Source organism: Cimex lectularius, unplaced genomic scaffold, assembly GCF_000648675.2.
Source record: "Cimex lectularius strain Harlan isolate CLEC.00 unplaced genomic scaffold, Clec_2.1 scaffold5, whole genome shotgun sequence".
Classification (NCBI taxonomy): Eukaryota; Metazoa; Arthropoda; class Insecta; order Hemiptera; family Cimicidae; genus Cimex; species Cimex lectularius.
This window is the reverse complement of record NW_019392993.1, coordinates 3316776-3339230: the sequence shown is the minus strand read 5'-3', so window position 1 is coordinate 3339230 and position 22455 is coordinate 3316776. Positions and strand designations below refer to the sequence as shown.

Sequence of the window (22455 nt, the reverse complement as noted above, 5' to 3'; positions counted from 1 at the left end):
GAGGAGTATATAGTCATAGGGGCACCAATTTAAATGAAACTTTTTTAGATAGACTAGGTTGAAAAATATTACACAAGCCGGAGGATTCCATACAATGGGCCCCAAGAATCAAGAAAAATAATTTAGGTAGAAATATGACTAAAAATTGCGTTAATAAAGCTGCCACTGTTCATATTTTTTTAAGGGATATTATGTCAAAAAATATTAGATTCATGTTTAGTGGTTTGGAAAAATTAGCTGCAGTAAGCCTGTAAAAATATTAAATATTGTGGTGTATTCTGGTTCTGCGAAAGCAAAAAGTTAATTTTTAAATTTGTTAATTGATAAAAGATTACAAATTTATATTTCTTACTTCATTTTCTACAATTGATTTTTTCTTGGCTCGTGGAGTGTATTGACATGAAGCAGGAAAAGCTATTGCATTGTGTTGAGTTAATAATCCAAGGGCAGTAAACAAGATTATTTTGTGAAATGTTTCATCCAGATTTTGCATTGCACCATCTTCAGCAGAAAGCTGGTACACTGATAAAAAAGATTGATTAATTTTATTTCTCTAGCCATAAACAAAATTGTTCCGTTTTTAAGTAATAAATAAATAAAAAAATATTATTGCTGCATAATTATACTAACTTCTACTTTCAAAATGAGAGTATCTAGATCACTATATTTTTTAAAGGTGGCTCCAGAATGCTGCTGATTATTTGCCAGGTCTCGAGATGCTTGTCTTGGCATTTGTCAAATGGCACGCTTACGTTACGTATACACATATGCAGGGTTTGTACCCATGCGGAAACAGCGAATATTTGCCGTGTCGTGCAAGTCCTCTACTTACTATCAATTGTGATGGAAATCGTGGTTACTGTTTAGTGTAGTGGCTACAAACTCAATCTCAGAGTACAGTTGCCCTATCGTACTTTCGATCTGTTTCCTGAAGAGAAGCATTCCAAATTATTGGTTCTGTTTGATCAAGAAACTCGAAGACTGAGCAATCCATTCTTAACCAACAGAAATAATGCTATGTTGTTCTTTCATTTATACCACCTATACTAGTTAGAATCGTTTATTATTAAAAAACAAAATAGAAGTAAATAATAACTGATGATTTATGATTACAGTTGATCCACGTACAGTACAGTTGCTTACCGAATGTGTGGATGCTTTGAGTTTGGCTCCTTTGAAGTGGACAAGAAAACTGACAATTAGTCGAGCACCAAATATTGTTGCTCAGCAAATAACTGAGCACCCATCCCCACCAGCTGGGATTTGGCAAACCTTTGGTTGGCATTCAGCGAATCCAGCTTGCCTGGAGCCACCTTAACGAGAATATATTCTATTGAGTGAAAATCTAGTGGTCTATACAATTATGTACTAACACTATCTCTCTCTGTTCACTCTAGTCTATCTGTTCTTGTTGGTTGCATATTGGCATTTTGCTACTTTTGGTCTCTCATTTTATTAAATTATAAAAGGACAAGAATGGCAGTTTAAACATGAAGACCATAACTGACAATAATGTAATTGTAAAACAGATAGCCTGTGAAAATAAATCAGGATTTTTTGGAATGATTCAGCCGCATCACCTTGCAAACCTCGCCGTAATATAAAATCGTTTCGTTAGCACTGTAAATTTCTACGGGTATAAAATAAGGGCAGACAAAATTATTATCAACCCACTCTACTACATATTTAAGTTTTATTTTTTTGAAAATGTACATATGCCATTCGAATATTTTCATTCATACAGATACACAAATACTAATCATTCAATCAAGACGTACAAACACAAATAAAAAAGAATTCTTTGACACACCTTTCTAATTAATTTTAAATACAAAATTCAAGTAATCTTTTCCAATAAAAAGTGAAGTCTAAAAATATAAATAATTTTTTTTTGTAATTAATTTTTATTAAGTTGACTCAAAATTTGTACAATACAATAGAGAAGCAAACAACTCTTTGTTATCTATCAGGTTCAAAGAATAAAAAATAGAAAAAAATTTATCTCTTGTTTTTAATTTCGAGGTGTTTGAAATAACACCCCTTATTGAGAATAATTACACAGCCCTTTTGAAAAAAGTGACCCTCTATCACATACTTAGATATATCATTCATATGTATAACACCTAACCATCATCACACAAGAAAATAATAATACCGTTATTTTCACATTGTGATGTTAAGAAAATTATTAAAATAATTGAAGATTTAAAAAAATGTGCATCACTTCCAAGATTAAGCGTTTTATATCAGGTCTGATAATCTTATTAAAACTGATACAGCTTCGAATTGAATCATTTAACATCAAAATTAAATGTTCTTCAAGGTTTTTACAAGATACCTCGATCCTGGACTAACTGTTTTATTAAAACGATTGAAAAGACATTGTTAAATATAATTACTAAAATTTAGGGAGGGAATTATTTACAAGAAAACTTGGAGTTTTGTTGTCATTAATAAAATAAAATCTGAGGTACTTAGTGTAATACATCCATCTGTCTTTTTCTTTAATATATATTCTAATTAGTATTATGCACTCCTCACTCCAAGTAGTTTCAGCCGCTGGAACAAAATAATTTGGAAATTATTATTTTTTTTTAATTTTAAACATAAAACATTGGGTACAATGGTATATATACCCTAAGGTAACTAGCCATGCTTACCAAATTCCACGTTCAATTTTGAAGTGTGAGAAGGCATTGATTGATATAATTTGTAACGACTCAAAATTATATATACATTTTCATTAAGAACCTCTCTGTCTATAAAATAAGAGGCGCATAATGGATGCATTTGGAAGAACTTATTATTTATTTGTAAATAATGCATACATATAAATTAAATATAGTTTTACAACAGTGATAGCGTATAGGTAATCTCCTATCCTACTTTATTCATTTTTTTAAGTACAAAACAGGAGTTGAAAGAACAGAAAAACAAACATGTCATTTATAAATATATCAACTTATTTTATTTTTCACCTTTTGGGTATGGACAGGGCATGTAGCTATAAAATTGTCAAAGTCTAGGTCCCAGTTTGCAGCGAGTGCGCAACCGTAATGACTTCTCCCGGAACAATTTCTTACGACACAGCCGATACAAGCGCCGTATTCACCACATCTTGTACATTTCTGAAAAAAAAAAAAACACGAAATCATTTGTTAATTTTTTTTATGTTTCTACTGATTATTCCTGTTGTTTTAGCTCACCGATACAGATGCGGACGCTATGGCATCGCCTAAGCCTATTAAGTGAGGTCCGACTAAAAGCACTCCTGGAGCCCATACTGCACACATCTCATGCACCCAAACCTCTCTTTCACCACTAAGATCCTCAATTAGCGAATTATTTTTTTTATTCTGCAATATTATAAAAAAAATTACCAGAAATCCTGTAAAATATTGGATGATAAAGAGGAAAAAATACAATACCTTTTTTGTGAATTCTTTAACAAATAGGTCAGCAGTGCCAACAGCCCGAAGGCTTTGCTGTATACCTCCACCTTTTTTCTTCTGTTCTGCAGCAACTTCTTTGTCACTAGGAACTTTCCTATCTAAATCCTCTGCTTTTGGTATTGTCAGAATGTAAGGGCCGTACAGGTCACCCGAAGGTTCACCTCCTTAAAACAAAATGGAATATTTAGAATATTTATTATGCAGATGTGCAATAAAATTTACATAAATAGAAGAACTTGCCTAGGCCATTTTCACAGTGTGATCGAAGTTTACAAAATATACAGACCCATGTCAAATCTGCACTCTGTGAATTGTACTTCGCTGACAATGTACTGACATACAGACCACTGCCTTTGATTCGCCCTAAACCATCAAAAATAAATAAAATAAAAACGGTATAATATATGAAAGTTATAAACTACTACCTTCAGCAAAAGAATGTGGCTTCCTTCGCCCCCCAGTTTTGTCTGAGCCTCGCTCCCTTTCTTCCTCCTCTCTGCCCCAACTATTTACAACCCCAACATACGTCGGAGCCTCTTTAGTACCTTCGATATGTATGTACGGACCTCGAGATTTACTTAATACAGTCATACTGTCATTAGAGCCTTCTTTTGTAATTTTAACGTGTTTGGCTTTTTTAACCTTGCTATCCCTTCCTTCATCTACTTTCTTATTTTTTCTTTTTTTCTCTTTTTTTTCTCCAACTGAATCTGTGGACTTGCGCTGTCGTGGTTTTGTAGGCCTGCCAGCCTTCTTTTTCATCTCGGGCTTTGATGGGAGTTTAGATTCATCCGCCGATTCTACTATACCGGCAAACATTTTCTCTAACTCTGATTCTACTTCCATAAACTGGTTTTTTATATCAGGTCCGGTTTTCTCTTGTTTTACTTCATCTGCTGTCAATAGAGTGGAGGGAGATTCTTCAGCTGTGTTCGTGGTAGATATCAAATTGGTACTCGTTTCTGATGAAGGAGGTAATTTAGCTTTAAGAGAAGTAACAGGTTCATTTTTGTCTTCCAAGATGGCTACAACCTTATCTTCTGTTAAAGCAGGAACCTTCGTAGAATTTTTTACTATAACAGATTGTTTCACAGGAGTTTCTTCCCCTTGAAACATATTTTCTAACAAAGATTCTACATGATCCGCTTCTGGTGGTTGACATACATCTTTGGCTTCGGGTTCTACGGTTGTTTTTGCAGAATCAGGAGGTTGGGGAATGGCAGAAGGTGTCTTCTGGGTTTCAGGGTCAGGTAATGTCTCTTGAAGAGGGACTTTTGATTCAACCGGATGAGAAGGTGTGCCTTTACTCTCTGCAGGGATATCTTTACTTTCAACAGGAGAAGGAATCCCTACTTCCAGGCCCTTATTTGGAAGTAGAGGGTGAGCAGGATGACCTTTGTACTCCAAAGGATAAGCCGGCATTTTATTGTCGTTAGAGAGGTAATCGACAGACAACACTCTTTCAAAAGGGGCTTTACTCCCTATCGGCGATGCACTATCTTCTTTAACCTCGTCCTGTTGGATGAGAGGGTTTGGAGCAATAACGCTGACACCAGCAGTACTTTCTTTGATTTGTCCATTCAAAGGTTCTCCGTTATGAGCAGGTTCAGGGCGTGAGGACAAATCTATCCCTTCCGATTGAGGACTGTTAGAGCCGATCGCCATATAAGGCTTGATTTGTGAATGCCAATTCTGGGCTCCAAAGTAAGGAGGCTGAAGCATTGATGTCGACCATGGCCTCAGATGTGACCCTGAAGTAGGTACTGTCGGGGGTAAGTACCCCCGGCCTGATTGGTCTGACATCACCTTACCCCAACATCACCTGCAAATACACAAAATCACATTAAAATGTTATAAAATGAGGAACAAGTTCCTTATAAAATAAACATATAAATACTTCTAGATGTTGGCATATCAAAAGTAAGACCTATTATTGTGTTTTCTATTAAGAATGGTTCTGGAAAACTAGAATAAAAAAGAGCAACTTTTGTTTAGATATTGGATAATCTATACAGTTGCCATTATTATAACAATTTATATTTTGCAACTTTTTCCAAGAACTGTAGCTTGTAATGTAGCTCACTAGAAATCATGAAACAATACACCTAAGAAATTATTGAAACGCCATTCACTTTAGTTTTGAATCAAATCTTTTATTTTTCTTTGTGCTCTTTATAAAGAGTTAGTTTAGATCTGTAATTAAAAGAAAAAACAACATATTTTGCCTCACCAACCGCAAGTAAAATACTCAAATTCTTAATCCAAAATATTATAGGATATTCAGCCCGAGATAAAAAGCAACAGCTGTTTTAGCCAATTTATGACAAGCACACCAAAAGCAATTATTTCTACTACACCTTATCAATTATTATTTGAAAATTTTGTAGTGTTAAGCCAATACAATACTTATTATTTAAATATTACATTAGAAAACGTTACAATAAAAGTATTTTTTATTTATTTATTTATTTTAAGTTCAGTCAAGTAGTTAGAAAAAAAAGGCTCTTAAGCAATGTTCTTTATTGAAGTTTGTGCAAATGTTTGAAAATATGGGAACACTGAATGAGCACAAATGAACACTCTTTGATGTACCGACTGCAAGTGGGAACAACTGCAAGCATTAAAGAACCTAATTGAATGCTCTGCTCCCCCAATGTGGATGCAGCTTATGAGAAATCTTAATAATGGATTATGGTGTCAAGGATATGCAGATAATATAGTCCTAATAGCTGCAGTAAAATTTAAAGAAATCCTTTATGACATATCCATCCAAGAAGAACTACAATTTACAGACGGGTGGTGTAATTTTGCTTTAATTGTCATTCATAGTAGCCTTTTTTGAAAAAGAGGCTAAAATATGTACAAAGACACCCTGACAAAATACCTATGACTCCACGAAATGACATAAGCAAGTTACTTGAGGAGTTTTAAAACCTCTGAACCCAATTAGTGAAAATGATAGCAAAGGGAGAAAATTGATTAGGTCAATAAAGAAAGGTACAATGTGCTGGTAAACAGAGTTATAAAGCACAAGATAAAATACAGGTGTCATAAAATCCAGTACTCAGAACCCATGAGCATTTACAGTAAGTGACAGATGGAAAAAAGCACAAAACTCACAAACATCAGCTTGTATATTGTTTTTAATAACAAGACTAAACTCAACGCATGAATTCTGACCAGTTACCCTCCACTAGGTTCCAAGTATGACAGATATTGAGGGAAATAAAATGGAAGACTGGTAGAAAAATATTAATCAACGAAACTTATTTGACACAAGTACGCTAATGATAAATTAGAAAGGAATAAACTGAAAAATATAAACAAGTGAAGAAAACAATCTAAAAACTGTTGGCACCAATGTACAAACATGAGTCGCGTAGATACTGTAAAACAGAACAACACTACAGTTTTATTAATTTATATCTGTCCATTCTGTTAGAATTTATTCTTGTCCGCACCCAGGAAAAACATTAACACATTGAATGGAAAACTTTGCCATATCTTCTAGGCTAACCAGCCTTTTCAGAGCTCTTAACCGTAGCCTTAGTGAAAAGAAAAAAATTAAAAACTGTTAGTCTTAGAAATAATTCTTTTAACAACAATGGAGATCAATTTAATTTATACATATAGGGGGAAAAAACTTCCCCAAATATATAAATTTATTTTCTGTTGTTATTCCATTCACTTTATTATGAAAAGTACTTCTAACAATTGTACATTGTAATAAACAAACATGGACAATCCATTTATAGAGTTTTCAATTAACAAGTCTTTCATAAACAGACAATAGAAAGAAAAACTACTCAGGATTCCAAGAATGACAGGAGACTTATCTGCAAACATTTTTAAAAATTCTTACAACCTTCTCAAATGCTTTTGGCGATCACCTCCTGGTTAGTTTCGGTTCAGTTAGCCTGTTAGCCAATTTTTCAGATTGTGGTTGTGACAAACTGATATTGAGATGAGTTTGGGAAAAAAAAGGAAAAAAATTCTTTCCATCAAAGAAAAATTGAAGTCATACAAATCCATGAGAAAGAGAAAATTGGCACGCCCGATAGCATGAATAAAACGAATGAATGAAGAAAGAAGTGCTATTACATTGGATGAATTCACCATGTATGAAGTGAATGAGTCACTGTATGAAGTCAATGAATGAAGTGCTGCTTTATTAACATTGGCCCAGAAATGTTACAGCCTCTTCAGAAAAGTGATATTGACGCAAGAAACCCCAGAAAGTGTTTCTTAACTACCATAAGGGTAATGCACTTTTCAAAGTTTGGAAATAAATAAGGGTCAATTCCACAATAGATCTTTTAGGCCGAAGTGGAATAAAGGAATCCTTACATCACCAGTGCTCTGAAGAAAGGAGAAAAAAGAGAGTGTATGTGTATTAATTTTTTTACTTTCACTTAATTTACACAATAATTTTTAATACAAGGACGCATCTAATATGCAAACAAAATCTAATTCCGTCAAGTGTCCACTTATTGGAAGTTTAACTGTATATAACAGTGTTTCTCAATGTGAGGCGCGCATATGCACCACCCAGGGGGGGGGATTTTGAAAATAACTCATTTACATTTTTAGTCAACTATGTGCTGATTCTCATTCGTTAATTGAAAAATGAACTTTTGTCATTTAGTGGGGGGGAAACACTACTGTTCGGCATGAAATAGCTTCATTTATTTGTCAGATCTTGGGTTATTCTGATCCTCATGCATTTTGTACCATTTTTCAATATCCCATAACAATTATTGTCGGTATCTTATTTTCATGATGTTTCAAGTAAGGCTTATCGTCATCGCTGCAGTAATTTAAATTAGTTCGTTAAAATCATTAATATATAAAATACTTTAGTAAAGTATCGCTTTTTCACAATTCAGTATATTTTATTAAGTGTCAAATGAACGATATGTATATTAAATGGTCAACTTATATTAATTTAGTTTTTAAAGGTCCTAATATTCTAGAATAATGACAAACAATTTTTTCTGTGTAAATCTTTGGGTAAATTTAGTATTAATACGCAGATAGATACGAGCTATTCACGTTTTTATGAAAAGGGAAAAACTTAAAAATAAAATTTCAATAAATATTAAATAATACCATAAATGTAATCTTATAGGCTTATACAATTAGTTACCAATACCGATTTTTGCACTTCAACACCTCTACAGTTTTCCCCAAATCTATAAAGCAATGAATTGAAAATAAGATGTGGTATGCATCTCTTAAAGTGTGAAATGTCTATTTTGCGATGAAGTATAGTTTGTATATACTAGATGCCTTTTTTAATTACTTTGGACTTGAATCTCAGGTGTTGTGTTCCAACAAACTCTTCAGCGACCATCAAATTTAATATCACGTTTGATCGCAGTTTCTTTATATTGGTGATTAAAGGAGTATAACTTATTTTAAAAATTGAAGAATATCACTAGATGAGTTCCAGATGGAATAATTTATTAATTCTCATACTCATTCCAACGCTCTACCAACGCCCTACACACGAAACATGGTTTTCGGGGTTTTAAAAAAATTTGCTTACTGTGTTTTATCGATTATTCTATAGCACTTTTACCAACAATTTTTAACTTTATTAAGTAAGCATTTTAATATTATAGATTATATACATTGGGATTGAGGATAGGGCAGAAGGGATTTGAAAAAGTCTTAGTGGAACAGGGCACAAAAAAGGTTGGGAAACACTGGTATATAAGATAAAGAAAGGTAGCACTGTCTGTTGAATAATACAATTTCAAAACAACCATTTCTATATACATTTTACATTATTATTGCATCGACACACAGATGATTTATCATTTGAATTCAAAATTAATTTTACAAAAGAAAAATAATAACACTGTGGAATTAAACAAGCAATTTTCTAAACTATTGAGTACTACCAACTATTACTATGTACTAATACTGCCAATTCTGGTGGTCCTGGCATACCGGGGATACGACAGCTCTTCAATAATGAAGTATAATTGTACAATTCACTAATATTTCTTTTTTTATCATACCCACCATTTGAAATGGTAAAGTGATACATGTTCAACATACCAAATCAGAAAGGATAGGCATACCAGGATGGTTGAAACCAACCAAACTACATAACTTTGTTGCTTATGTACTATGATCAGTAGAAACAGATTAGAATCAGGAAGAGAATAAAGATTTAAGTAAAGAATTTTCTTAGTAAAGAAGATTGACCCATACATTATTAGCTCAACAATTTTAAATGAAAAACATCTTAGATATTATGACCATTATGAAATCTGTTTATATTGTATCATACTTTAAATGATTAATGATCTGTGATAAGAAATGACGTTATAAATTTTTAATACTAACATCAATTAAAGAATTAAATGAGAAAATGTCTTATATTGTTCATTATTACCAAGTATTACTAATAATATTGTTGTTTCTGGTGTACTAGGTACACAAGGGGTAAGATAGCTCTTCAATAGTTCAATATAATTGTATCCATTGTAATGGGGTACAAATGGGTACTATGCGTCTCTAATAGTCCCTAATACTCAACTCCGACTTTCCACCTTCATGAAGCTTACGCGGGTGTACCCTGTTAATTTAACAAACGGAAAGAGGGGTAGGGAGGGACAGGAGCTGGACCTGACACCTCCTAATCCCAAATCCCACACCTTACCCCTCTTCCCACCTTACATCCAATCCTAGGCCCCACTCTCCAGCCCGAATCTAAGGTGTTATGCGATCCGTGCCAATGGATGAATGGTACAGGGGTAACTATGCCAATAATGGAACCTCAAGGGCACCAGGTGACACCCTTGAGTAAGTAACCTTACACCGGAGAGGGCTCCTCCCTTAGACCCTTAGATCCCTCTCATTCATGGGAATTACATGGAAAAACCAAGAGTAAGCAAAAAAACACCGGGGGAACCTGCAAAGGAAGACCCCAAAAACCAACTTATGGAAATTGAGGAGGGCTCCGAACTCTAATTCCCATAACCCAAGAACTAGAGGATAATCTTCTTGTGTCACCTTCTGCAGATGTGGGGGGCTTCAGGAAAAAACCAAACCAGAAGACGAAACCACTCCAATGGAGGTGACGGAGAAGATTGAACAATTACATTTAAAACCCAAAAAATATCTGGGGCACAAAGACATAAAATGGCAATTCAAAAAGCCAAACAACTGGGGGAGTCTATCCTGAAAAGAACCAGGAAAGGGAAACAAAACCCAATGTATAATTCCGGACTCCAGCAACAGGGCTAACTACTGGAAGTGTTGACCCCAAAAAACCGGGGCCAACACCAATCAAAAGTGGCAAAAGGGACAGGTCACTGGGTAACACCCCATCATCAAGTGGAAGTGCTCCTAGGACATGCCCCAATAAAAGCAAAATTGAGGGAGGCGGTATGAACATAGTTGATGGGGAGGGCACTGGGACATACCAGCAAGCCCTCAAAGCGCTAAAAATGGCCGTGGTGTTGGAGGAATATCCAGAATAAGAACTGACAACCAATCAGGGCAGAGCCGTTCAGCGGGTCAACCTGGCCAAGGTCTGGAAGTGCAAAAACTCCCAAGGACCTCAATTCAGGTACGGGTACGTTGAAAAAGGAGCTGTCCTGATAACCTACGAAAATCAGAGTGCCAAGGTATGGCTCATGGCAACAGTGCCTACCATCCACCTGTGGGAAGGGGCAAACCTTAGGGTAGGCCCCCTACAGAGAAATTATAAAAACCACTAGGGTGGCTATGTGGGTGCCGGATCCTGACCTTCTGGGCACTACAGATACTACCACCATTCTTGGGCTGATGGAATCCCAAAACCCAGGTATCAATACCGGGAAATGGAGAGTCATCGGTCAGAGGACAGATAGATAAAGGTCTAATCCTGGTGGTTGACATAGATGATGTATCCTTTGGGGCTCTAAGCAAGGCCAACCTAAAACTCTACCTTGGCTTTGTAATGATAACCCTAAGGGTCATCAAGAAAGCAACAAAGACTGATGCTGAGGATGCTTCAAGCAAACCTCCAGCACAGTAAGGCTGCAACGCTTCCACTTTGTCGTGTGGTCAAGGAGAAAGACATTGACATAGAACCTTGGCTAATAAAAGGCAGAGTAGCGGGCTGGGAGATAAGGGAAGAAAAATCATATATGACCACACGCAACAAAACGTAAGAACATGCATTTTAATTAATAATGAACGACAATGTCTAATCACGAGCTCTGTTCCAGGGACCAAACAGTAATTAGGACTACATGAAAGAGTCAAGATGGACATGATGATGGCCTCAACCTATATGCCTTATAACTCACCGGGACCTCCACCACCAAAGAAAACTGAGGATCTGGTACAATACTGCAGCATAAAAACCTACAGTTAATCATTGGAGCTGCTGCTAACTCACACAATGAGGTATGGAACAGCACAAACACTAACGAAAGGCGTGAGAAGCTTTTAGAATTTGTACTAACTAACGATCTTAGTATTATTAATAAAGGCTCTGAACCGACTTTTGTAACCAGTAGACAACAAGTAGTTATTGATTATTTCAAACGCTGTATTTCAAACCGGATAGTGATTTGGGTGGCCTCTGAGATAGGCCTGTATCTAACTAACACATATACATGGAAATCACACAAGTTGATAAGGCATGTAATGTGGGTCAGAACCAGCGAAACACAAACTGGGAGAAATACAGTGAGTTACTGGAGAGAAATACACTAACTACAATGGCTAATATCAAAAGCACCCACAATATTGAGCTAACTTCTACACAAATACAAGAAGTTGTAATAAACTCATATCGTGAAGCCTGCCCACAAACCAGCTACAACAACAAAAAGAAAATTTGCTGGTGGAATGACAACCTGACGGCACTAAGAAAGAAAACTCGCAAACTCTGGAATAAAGCAAAAAAACGGGGATTACTGAAGAATATAGTAAAACCCTAACAGAATACAATAAGGAGATTAAAAAGGCGAAACAAGAATTGTGGAGCAAATATTGCAAAGAAATTGAAAGCATCACTGAGGCAAGTAGACTCCACAAAATCCTCGCCAAAGACCCTATAAACCCCATCGGAACACTAAAAAAACCAGATGGAAAACATACACAAACCGCTAAGGAAACATTAGAAATCCCAATAAGCATACACTTTCTGGAATCAAAAACTATTGCCAACCTGATGATAAAGGAGAGTGCTGAACCCGCCAAAGGCCACAAAGCCAGCACGGAAGATTGGCAAAGCCAAAATAGTAATCACCTATGATGAGATTGAATGGGCTATTGATAACTTTAGCCCATTCAAATCTCCAGGAACAGATGGGATATACCCAGTACTCCTACAAAAGGGAAAAAATACTTGAAAGGCTAATTGAAAAACACGTAACGGGCAGTTCTCTAAAAGAAAAACCCCTTCACAAATGTCCACATGCCTATCAGCAGAAAGGAAAATCATGAGAATCAGCACTACATCAATTGTCGATACAAATAGAATATTCACTGAACAACCAAGAAATAGCATTGGGAACCTTCTTGGACAATACTCCTTTCGAAGCAATGGTTACATCACTCAAACAGCGAGGAAACTGGCAAAACCTGCTTCAGATGGATAGAATCAATGCTAAAAAGCAGAAAACTGCAGGCCTCCATGTTCCGTGAAAAAGTAGAAGCAGCAGTGGTGAGAGGGTTCACCGCAAAGAGGAATACTCTCGCCTCTGCTGTGGAATGTGGTAGTGGACGACCTCATATGGAAACTAAATGAAAGCAAATTTTCACCCGAGGCTATGCAGATGATATTCAGGGGAAAATTCGATTCAACATTAAAAGAACACTAAATCTGGAGGAACAATGGTGTTTAACCGGGGACTTAAAGTAAACCCCTCAAAAACCACCTTAATTGCTTTCACCAAGAAAAGAAATATAGAAATGCAAGGATTACATTTCTATAACGAAATGCTGCAACTAAAAAATGAGGTCAAATACCTAGGAATAATCTTTGATAAGAAATTCACCTGCAACATACTACAGAAACAAGTAAAATATCACTAATGACCACAAGAAGGACCCTATGCAAATCTCGGGGATTAAAACCAAAAATGGCCTATTGGCTATACACGGCAATAATAAGACCCAGAATAACCTATGGATCACTAATCTGGTGGAACAAAGCTCAGCAAAAAGTAGCTATCCAAACATTAGGCAGCATACAAAGACTAGCAAACCTATGTATCACAGGGGCAATGAGAACAACCCCTACAAATGCATTAGAAACTCTGCTAAACCTACCTCCATTGGAAATATTCACACAAGGAGAGACTAGGAAAAGCTCACTTAGGCTCCAGAAACAATTAAATTGGAAAGGAACTAAACAATTCGGGCATACAACCATAATCAACAAAATCAGACACCCATTATTAGAAATGGGGACTGATCCCCATTCTTCACAACTTCCTATAAAGTCTTAACGAGTCTTAACAACAAACTAAGGAACCAGATCAGCTGTTTTTTTTGTTTTTTTCAAGCCCAAAATATGAGCAATCAAACACACTAGGGAAGTACTCTTCGGTCTTTCAAGCAGAAATACATGCCATCAATGCTTGTGCCCTAGAAAATCACTGGCAAAAAAATCCTCATAATATCTCATAGCCAAGCAGCCATTAAAGCATTAGCATGTAAAAGAATCACATCAAAATTAGACAGTGAATGCATCCAAAATCTCCAAAACCTGGGGAATACAACAACCTGATGATATCTTGGGTGCCAGGGCACAGGGGAATTTTGGGTAACGAGAAAGCAGTCAATCTGGCCAGAGGAGGATCTGCAAAACCATACATAGGCCCTGAACTTATACTTGGGATAACAAAAACAAATCTAGACTCCTCCATTGCATTATGGATTCAAATAAAACAAAAGGAGAAGTGGAAAAACTCAAGCGGCACTAGACATAGTAAACTTATGATGAAACAACCCTCACCAAGACTGGCAAAAGCATTACTGCATTGGAAAGGGCCAAACTCAGAGGAGTGGTAGGACTACTAACCACTCACTGGCATCTGAGAAAACATCTACACAACATGGGCATACGAGATCCCATTTGCAGATTATGTAATGAGGAGGAGGAAACAGCCACTCATATCATCTTCGAATGCGAAGCAACAGCTCAATGGAGATTTTACCTAATGTACGGAAAAAAAAAAGAAGGATGGAGTCTATTGCACTGAACTAAGGAACTAGGAAGGTAGCCAGAAGGCTGCAGTGCCTGGGGGGCACAAACCCCGCTTCCTAGTACCCTTTTTTACCATACCATACCCATTGTAATTGTGTGCAAGACTTCTTAGAAATTGTGACATCTGATATCCTAATTTGAAATTCAAAATTAACATTACAAATGAAAAATAACACCAATTATGTAATTAAATTAACAATTAACAAATACTGTTGATTCTGGTGGACCTGGTACACAGGGGATGAAATGAATGTGAATTTTATGATAATATGCAGTATTATTTTTTTATCAAAATCACCTATGAACATGTGCATCTGACAGACCAAAAAAGAAATGATAGGGATACCAGAATGATTGGAAATAACTAAACTATAAATATTTGTTGCTTATGTTTTATCATAGGTAGAAAGAAAATATGACCAGGAAGACAGTACAAGATTTAAGTTAAAATTTTTCTTAGTAAACAAATTTAATCTACTTAAAATTGTGTGCAACAATTGGAAGTTAAAGACTTCTTAGGAAATTATTACATCTGTTTTTATCATATCAAACATTGGAATGATTTGTGTGGTGTTTAGTGACATAGGATAAAGATGATCTCAATAAAGATCAAAATGCTGGCATGTTAAAGAAAATATTTTTTTAAACCGTCACACCAGCCGGCATCTCACTACCTCCAAATAATCATTGGAATGATTTTTGATTTGCAATTCAAAATTAATGATACAAATGAAAAATAGTAACACCAATTATGAAATTAAATTAACAATTAACAAATACTGTTGATTTTGGTGGACCTGGTGCACATGGATTAAGATGAATGTGAGTTTTATGGTAATACTCTAGTATTTTTTTTTTTTAAATCAAACCCACCAATGAACATGGTGAAATGATACTCATATGACAGACCAAAACAGAAACTATAGGCATACTAAGTTGATTGGAAACAATCAGGCTATAAATTGTTTTATTGTTTATGTTTAACAATATAATTATTTAACAATCTTTGTTGTTTATGTTTTATCATTCGTAAAAACATAATAGATCCAGCAAGACTTAAAATTTAAGTTAAGATTTTTTTTAGTAAACAAATTGGACCCATATAAAATTATGTGGAGCAAATGGAAGTGAAAGACTTCTTACAAATTATGACATCGGCTGATATAATTTCAATGATTTATGATTTGCGACTCAACATCAACGTTCCAAATGAAAAATAGTAACACCAATTATAGAATTAAATTAATTCTGGTGGACCTGGTACACGATGAATGTGTTTTATGATAATACGGCAGTATTTTTTTAATTTTTATATATATAATCAAACCCACCAATGAACATGGTGAAATGATACGCATCTGACAGACCAAAACAGAAACGATAGGCACCCATATAAAATGATGTGCAACAACTGGAAGTGAATGACTTACTAAAAATTATGATATCTACTTATATCATGTCAAACATTGGAATGAATTATGATTTACAATTGAAAATTAACGTTACAAATAAAAGATAATAACGCCAATCATGAAATTAAAGGAATAATAATTTAAATTACCCCATGAAAAATAATAAACAGAAGGTTACCAGTGTTACCTTTAAACCTAACTAGGGTAAATATGTCTGAATTTTTGAAAGATGAGAAAATCATACATAAACATTGAAACGTGCTTGTGTAGGAGTTAGAAACAATAATAAAATATACCTGGATGAAATCATATCGAAAAGGACCGGCGCGTCATTAAGGGTTTCTTTGTATTTCCGAGAGTAAACTCGAACGGGGTCCAGTTTAAAACAAGAAATCTGCGAAATAGTCTGTGGCGGCGAGACACTTCTTGGACAATCCTCGCGTTTTTTAGGGTTGACAGCTGTCCGGCGTTTCTCCCTAACCACTAAATCTATCTGTCATAAAAAAAAATTAAGACACATTTTAGTCGGTGGAAGTCAGGGATGAAAGTTGGGAGTAAAACGTGTGTAAATTTAGGGCCGCCCCGGGACGTCGGGACAATGGACGAGACCGCGAGGCGTTCCCTGTTTTTTCCCATTTTTCGAAAGAGAAATGACGACAAAGGGTGGCCACTTACTGTCTCTCTCCCCTGGCAGCCGGCCGACGGGGTTGCCGATTCTATTGAGGGATGCCTTCGAACCGAGTCTAGGGACGCCCAATGACGAAGGTTCGATTTAAAACCCAATAAAAAATCTCATTCTTGGTTAAAATGCAAACTACGATTTGGCTTTAGCTCCATGATGGCCGAATCACTTTCGACTTAAACGCCTTCTACAGACCGCAAACAGAAACTCGATACGCGTTCCTTCTGCCAAGCAACATTAAAAAAAAAAAGTTATTTTTTAAACCTACAATAACGAAGAACTTAACTTAATTGTCTACCGTTGATAAAAACCCTCGTGATTTGATGAAATTGAACCTCTTCTATTTCATCTTTTAATTTTAACCCTTTTCCCACCGCATTAGGAATTAAAACTTCATGCAGCAGTGCTAATTTCCTTTCTAGACAAACAAATTATTTCAGTATGGTGGTGTTTTTCATGAATGTCTTGTACCAAGGTGCCTGGTGATAAGCACCGAAAAAAAATCACAGTCATCCAATTAAAAACCTCGTAACATTTCACCATCAATTTAATTTTCATCGCTCAAAAATACAAACAAAATAAGTTGTTTATTTAAAAAAAAATCAGGGGTAAGGCCAATTGAAAAAAAACCCACTCAGTTCCTTGTCGTGCTTTTTAGGGATACTTTTTAGGGACTTTATCAGTTCTGATTGCTCGGTTCATGGGATAGTATTACAGGACAGAGTCAAGATAGTAGTCTGCTGACTGGACAATGTAGAGGCTGTCAGTGGTTCAGGGGATGCTTGTCAACCCCATGATTAGCAGTAAAAGAATAACCATTTATTCACCTCATCCGTAGCAAAGTCTGAAGCATTTTCAGAGTGCATTAATTGGAGAACAACAAAATTACCCTTGTTTGGGTACCAGGGCAGAGGGGCAACGCGTAAACTAACAAATTGGTCATGGAAAGTTCAATGAGGACCCTCTTTTGAGGATTACCAAATAGCCAAAGAAAAGACAATGGATAAAATAAAAAGTCTTTGTTTCAAACATATATACCAGGATTGAGGCATGTGAAAAAGTTCATCAAACTTGCAGAACTAATAAACCTAGGAAGTGTTAGGTTAGAAAGATGGTAGGATTGCTCACTGGACAATGTAGAGGCTGACAGGAGGTTCAGGAGATGCCTGTCAGTGCCATGATTAACAACAAAATATTAGCCATCTAGTCATACTAAAGGAAACTACCTCATAGGTAGTAAAGTAGTATTTTGGGATTGCAACAATATCCTGGCAGATATTGGAAGAACAACAAAATTACCCTTGTTTGGGTACCAGGGCATATAGGGCAGAGGGACTATAAGGATGCTGATAATTACCGAAGAAAAGTTCAATGAGGACCCCTTTGAAGGAATACCAAATTGACAAAAACAAAAGTCTTTTTGTTAATCAATCAGATTAATTTCCAAGACAGAGACGTGTGAAAAGTTCACTAAAAAACCATCATGTGAACAACTAAACCGAAGATATACTAGAAATATAGTAGGTCTGCTGGACAATGACAGACTCGGAGCAGCACAAAGGCCTGTGCAGATATTACAGAAAGAAGGCCAAACAAACAATAATAAAAAATTACCCTTGCTTGGGTTTCATGGATGTCAAATTGCCAAATACATCAAGACTAAGTCCTTGGTTCAATGTGATTGTACTTCAGGACAGAGACATGTGAAAAAGTTCATCCAAGGACCTTTGTAGAAACTAATGGCAGAACTACTAAACCTAGGATGATGTCTTAGGCCTGGAGGATACTCACAAGTGTGCTTTACAAAGCTGTAGGCTCTCATAAAGAGCCTTAAGTTTAATAAAGAGCTTTAGGTAATGAAGATTGATAGAATAAAGGTATTATCATACAGAGGCTGCTTCCTTTTAACCTTAATCTTAGGTACGTGTATAGATACTTTTATTTACAATAATGAACAAAAGAAATTTAAAAAAGTATATAGACAAGGATAAAATAAAAAGAAAAAAATGATAGATATACAACTACAACATAAAATAACAATGAATTTTAAAATAAGCAAAAAATACAGAATAGAACTGTAAATTGTTAACTCCATGGCTCTTCCCTAAACCCACCATACTTCCATCAAGCCATGATTATAGTTGTAGAGTATGTCAAATCGTCCATTGTCAAAAGACTCAGATTTTGGAATAACCCATTGGGGACTCCGTACAAAATAAAAAAAATATTTATGTGACAGAAGACTTGGGTTTGCTTTCCTCTAACAACTACATAGAATTTCTCAGTTGAACTGGAATGAAATCGTTGTAACATATTTGAATATCTTCAATTGGTTAATTGAAAACAAGTGAGATTTGAGTAAACTTTGATTTGCTATGGCTCTAATCAAAAGTCCCTGTGGTGTTTCTAAAGTACCATGGTGCAATTTTTCAGAACTTATTATGCAACGTTTGACTTTTGTCAATTTGAAAGTATGATGCTGACCCCCAATATTCTATAAACATACCAACATATAGGTCTAATGATTATCATGTATATATATTAATTTATTTCAGTCTTTGGTAACAAGTTACTTGTCAGGGGGTGTTTGAGCTGTCAAAATCGATATTTCACCAGTTTAAGGAAGTTGCTGATGTTTTTACCAAGGGGTCTTATTCAATTCTTTTATAGTGACATTCGCCAAATTTGATTTGTTGATGTATATTATTTTTCTTTTCTATTAATGTTCACAATGTTTGTTGATCTTGACATTGGCTACAAACCCCAAGAGAAAATTTCACAACTTAATACATTTAGTATGTCTAATGTTCAAAGGTTCTGTAGTCCTATGAATAATTTATGTTGTTACAGGAAAGAGTGATGTTTACATTTTTCTTTGAAGTTTGTTGTGTAGATTAATGTTTAATTTTGAGTGGTACTGTTTTTGGTTGATTTTTGACCAAATCCAGCAACGAAGATGACAAAATGCCAAAAAGTCGCTGACTAATAGAGCACAGGAGGCACAAGGCAGAACAAAATGATTGGAAATGGCAAAACTACAGGTTCATCACCCCACAGACCCCCATGATGAAATCTCACAGTTGGATTTTTAACTGAAAATCTATTACTCAAACTAAGGTATTTTTTGGATATTACACAAGAACAAAATTAGAAAATAAGAATTCTCAAAGAATCTCATTTGTGTGCTGACTTGAGATCATATGTTTCACAGGTGTTATTTACATATTTTCACACTACACAATTAGTAATAATGCAGTAATAGTATCTAGATGGAATAAACATATTTTTTTTTAATTAATGGAGTGCAAAGTATATAAAGATGAACATAAAATTTTGAAATATAATAGAAATTATAATGGTTTTTCTTCTTCAAAATTAAAACAGAAAAAAATTCAAGCCAAGGATTTGCCCATGGAAGAAAGATTGAAACACATGAATTTGCAGCAAGAAAATCATTTGCCTCCATCGTATTTTAGACCTCCCATTCCTTCTAGGAATTTGAAAAGGAATCCTAAATACATATCTCCTGGGAAACAAATGATACCTTTATCGCACAAAATGCTTTTACAAGGTGAAACACCGCTTTCAATGTGTCAGAAGCCAACAGTCCCTCCTCGCAACATAACATATACAAGACCGTGCCAACCAAAGTTAAAAGAGTTTCCAGAACGTTTTGGAAATGTAACTGCAAGAGTTTTGAGGTCTGTCAAAAAAATTGTAACTCAACAAGAAATCATTCAACCGCTAAATCATTTTAATAGGAACGACATTTTAAAATCAGATCGAATTAAGTCAACCCATAAAGACAGGGCTAAAAAAGAGAAAAATACTTCACGATTCTCACCTTCTTGTGAATTGACGCCGGCACCAAGCCCTGAATTGGCCAAACAATGGTTACACTTGTTGCCTCGCATATGGGTGGCCTATCTGAGAGATGCTAATAGAAGATTAAAATACATTTTAAAAAACTCAAATAACAAAAACAATCATTAAGAAAAATTTGTTGATAGAAGTGTTTTTATTGGCCTTTGTGATATACTAAAAAAAGTTTAAATCACCCAATTATTATTATTATTATTTTGTTGTTGTTGTAGGATTATAAAATAAAAGCTAATTATCTTTTAAAATTTAAATAAGATATTAACTTCTTGCTCATCAATGACTTATGAATGATCCCTATTATCAACTAAATGCAGAAATATTACTTTATTATTTAAAGATTAACTTTGAGATCTGGAGTAAGAAAATGTGCTAATTTTCATTTCACTGGAAAAACTATCATTATTTTAAAGCTCAGTTTAAATTTTAAGTACAACAGCAAATCTCTGAAGATTTTTTATAGCACCAACAATGTAATTAGTACAACCATAATCAAAAATATCAGGACTTTTGTGATGATTGAGTTCTTTTACAACTTAACACTATTTCATTAATTTAAAAATAACTATCTTTACATGTTGAGGTAGTCACCAACTTACTTTTTAATGCAACATCAAGTCATCAAATCAAAATGAAAAACAAAAGTTAAATGAACATTTCTTTTTATAGAAATTTTAGTTTGTTAACATTTTGTGGATAGTTGTTAATATATTAATAAACAAAAATTACAAGTATGTTCCATATGGCATGTTTAAATTCAAATACTTTTACTTGAACACAACACAAAACGCTTTTATGAAATAAATTCAAATAGGACACTAGTTGTGATTAAACAAATAAGACAAAAACAGAATCAAATGATATAATGTATCCCAGGTCAACCCCTCGAAGAGATGGTTCAGATATTGCGGAAATAATTCATGGAGGAGGTATGTATCCAAGAAGGAACAGCCCGCAAATTGCCCCCCAAACACCTAGCATCAGACCGGATTTCCGTACATCTCGGCCAAATACTCCAGCAAGTGCAAGTCAGCAAAGGGCATGTAGATCTGGAGCGATTCCAAAAACTACTAAAGTATCAACGCCCTCTGTGAGAAGAACCATTGAATCTCAAGTTGGTACTGTGAGAAGAAATAAGAACAGGCGACCTGCAGGAAGTACTCCGATACCTGGTTTTAAATACCACCCACCAAAGAAATTTTATGAATCTCCATTGAAACATTTTGTACACCGTGATAAACTCACATATAAGAGAGCACGGGAATGGTTGGCCTATTTGCCCACATTAGAAAAGTATTATCGCAAGAGAATTCAAGAATTTCCAAACATTAGACCGGAACTTTATGAAAATGAACAAAGAGCAAGAGAATCACAAAGTGAAATGGATTTAAATGAACCAACTTATTCTGTGGATGCTAGTGGGAGAAAAAATGCCACAGGGTGCTATAGGAAACCCCACCATGTTGAAGAAGCACCAAGTGAAGAAAGCTTAATAACACCAGAATCAGCAAAAATTCCATTTCAAAATCCTAGGACGCCAATACGGCAAAGAGTTAAAAAAGTTCATCAAGATGGAGGTACCCCCAGAAGAATGCGTTCTGATATTGAAACATGTGCAGCTAGGAAACACGCTCAAGCTCAATTGTTTCATACAATTAGAAAAAAATGGGCAAAACCGAATTTGGGAGATTACAAAATCAATTTTCCAGAAGATGATGATGTAGAGTCCTTGAGTGTAGACGAAGAGATGGAAAATGAACTGAAAGATGAATCGAGTAATTGGTTCCCAAAAGGCTCACCTACACC

General features: G+C 35.2%; 1 protein-coding gene across 3 annotated transcripts; it reads right to left on the bottom strand.

The window, feature by feature from the left end:
* Positions 1-2043: 2043 nt before the first annotated feature.
* LOC106666125 (uncharacterized protein CG5098) lies at positions 2044-16966 on the bottom strand. Of its 3 annotated transcripts, XR_001340385.2 has the most exons (9): positions 16764-16950; positions 16385-16581; positions 3878-5274; positions 3693-3815; positions 3429-3616; positions 3207-3356; positions 2979-3128; positions 2661-2759; positions 2044-2559 (listed from the first exon to the last, which is right to left on the bottom strand). XR_001340385.2 is itself a non-coding variant. In XM_014393052.2 (8 exons), the coding sequence occupies exons 3-8, from the start codon at positions 5253-5255 to the stop codon at positions 2527-2529; spliced, it is 2022 nt and encodes a 673-aa protein (XP_014248538.1). In that variant the 5' UTR covers positions 5256-5274; positions 16385-16581; positions 16764-16950; the 3' UTR covers positions 2044-2526. The 3 variants fall into 3 exon arrangements, 2 of the variants coding, with proteins under 2 accessions (XP_014248538.1, XP_024085449.1); XM_014393052.2 differs by lacking the exon at positions 2661-2759; XM_024229681.1 differs by lacking the exons at positions 2661-2759; positions 16385-16581 and having other exon boundaries at positions 16764-16966.
* Between the last annotated feature and the right edge of the window lie 5489 nt (positions 16967-22455).

What these genes read in the sequence shown, in the direction of transcription:
- LOC106666125 (XM_024229681.1), bottom strand. Translation starts at nt 5,255, where the DNA reads ATGTCAGACCAATCAGGCCGGGGGTACTTACCCCCGACAGTACCTACT. An exon ending in TTAAAGAATTCACAAAAAAG is followed by an intron (nt 3,357 to 3,428) that starts GTATTGTATTTT and finishes ATAATATTGCAG; the next exon opens with AATAAAAAAAATAATTCGCT. An exon ending in TAGCGTCCGCATCTGTATCG is followed by an intron (nt 3,129 to 3,206) that starts GTGAGCTAAAAC and finishes TTTTTTTTTCAG; the next exon opens with AAATGTACAAGATGTGGTGA.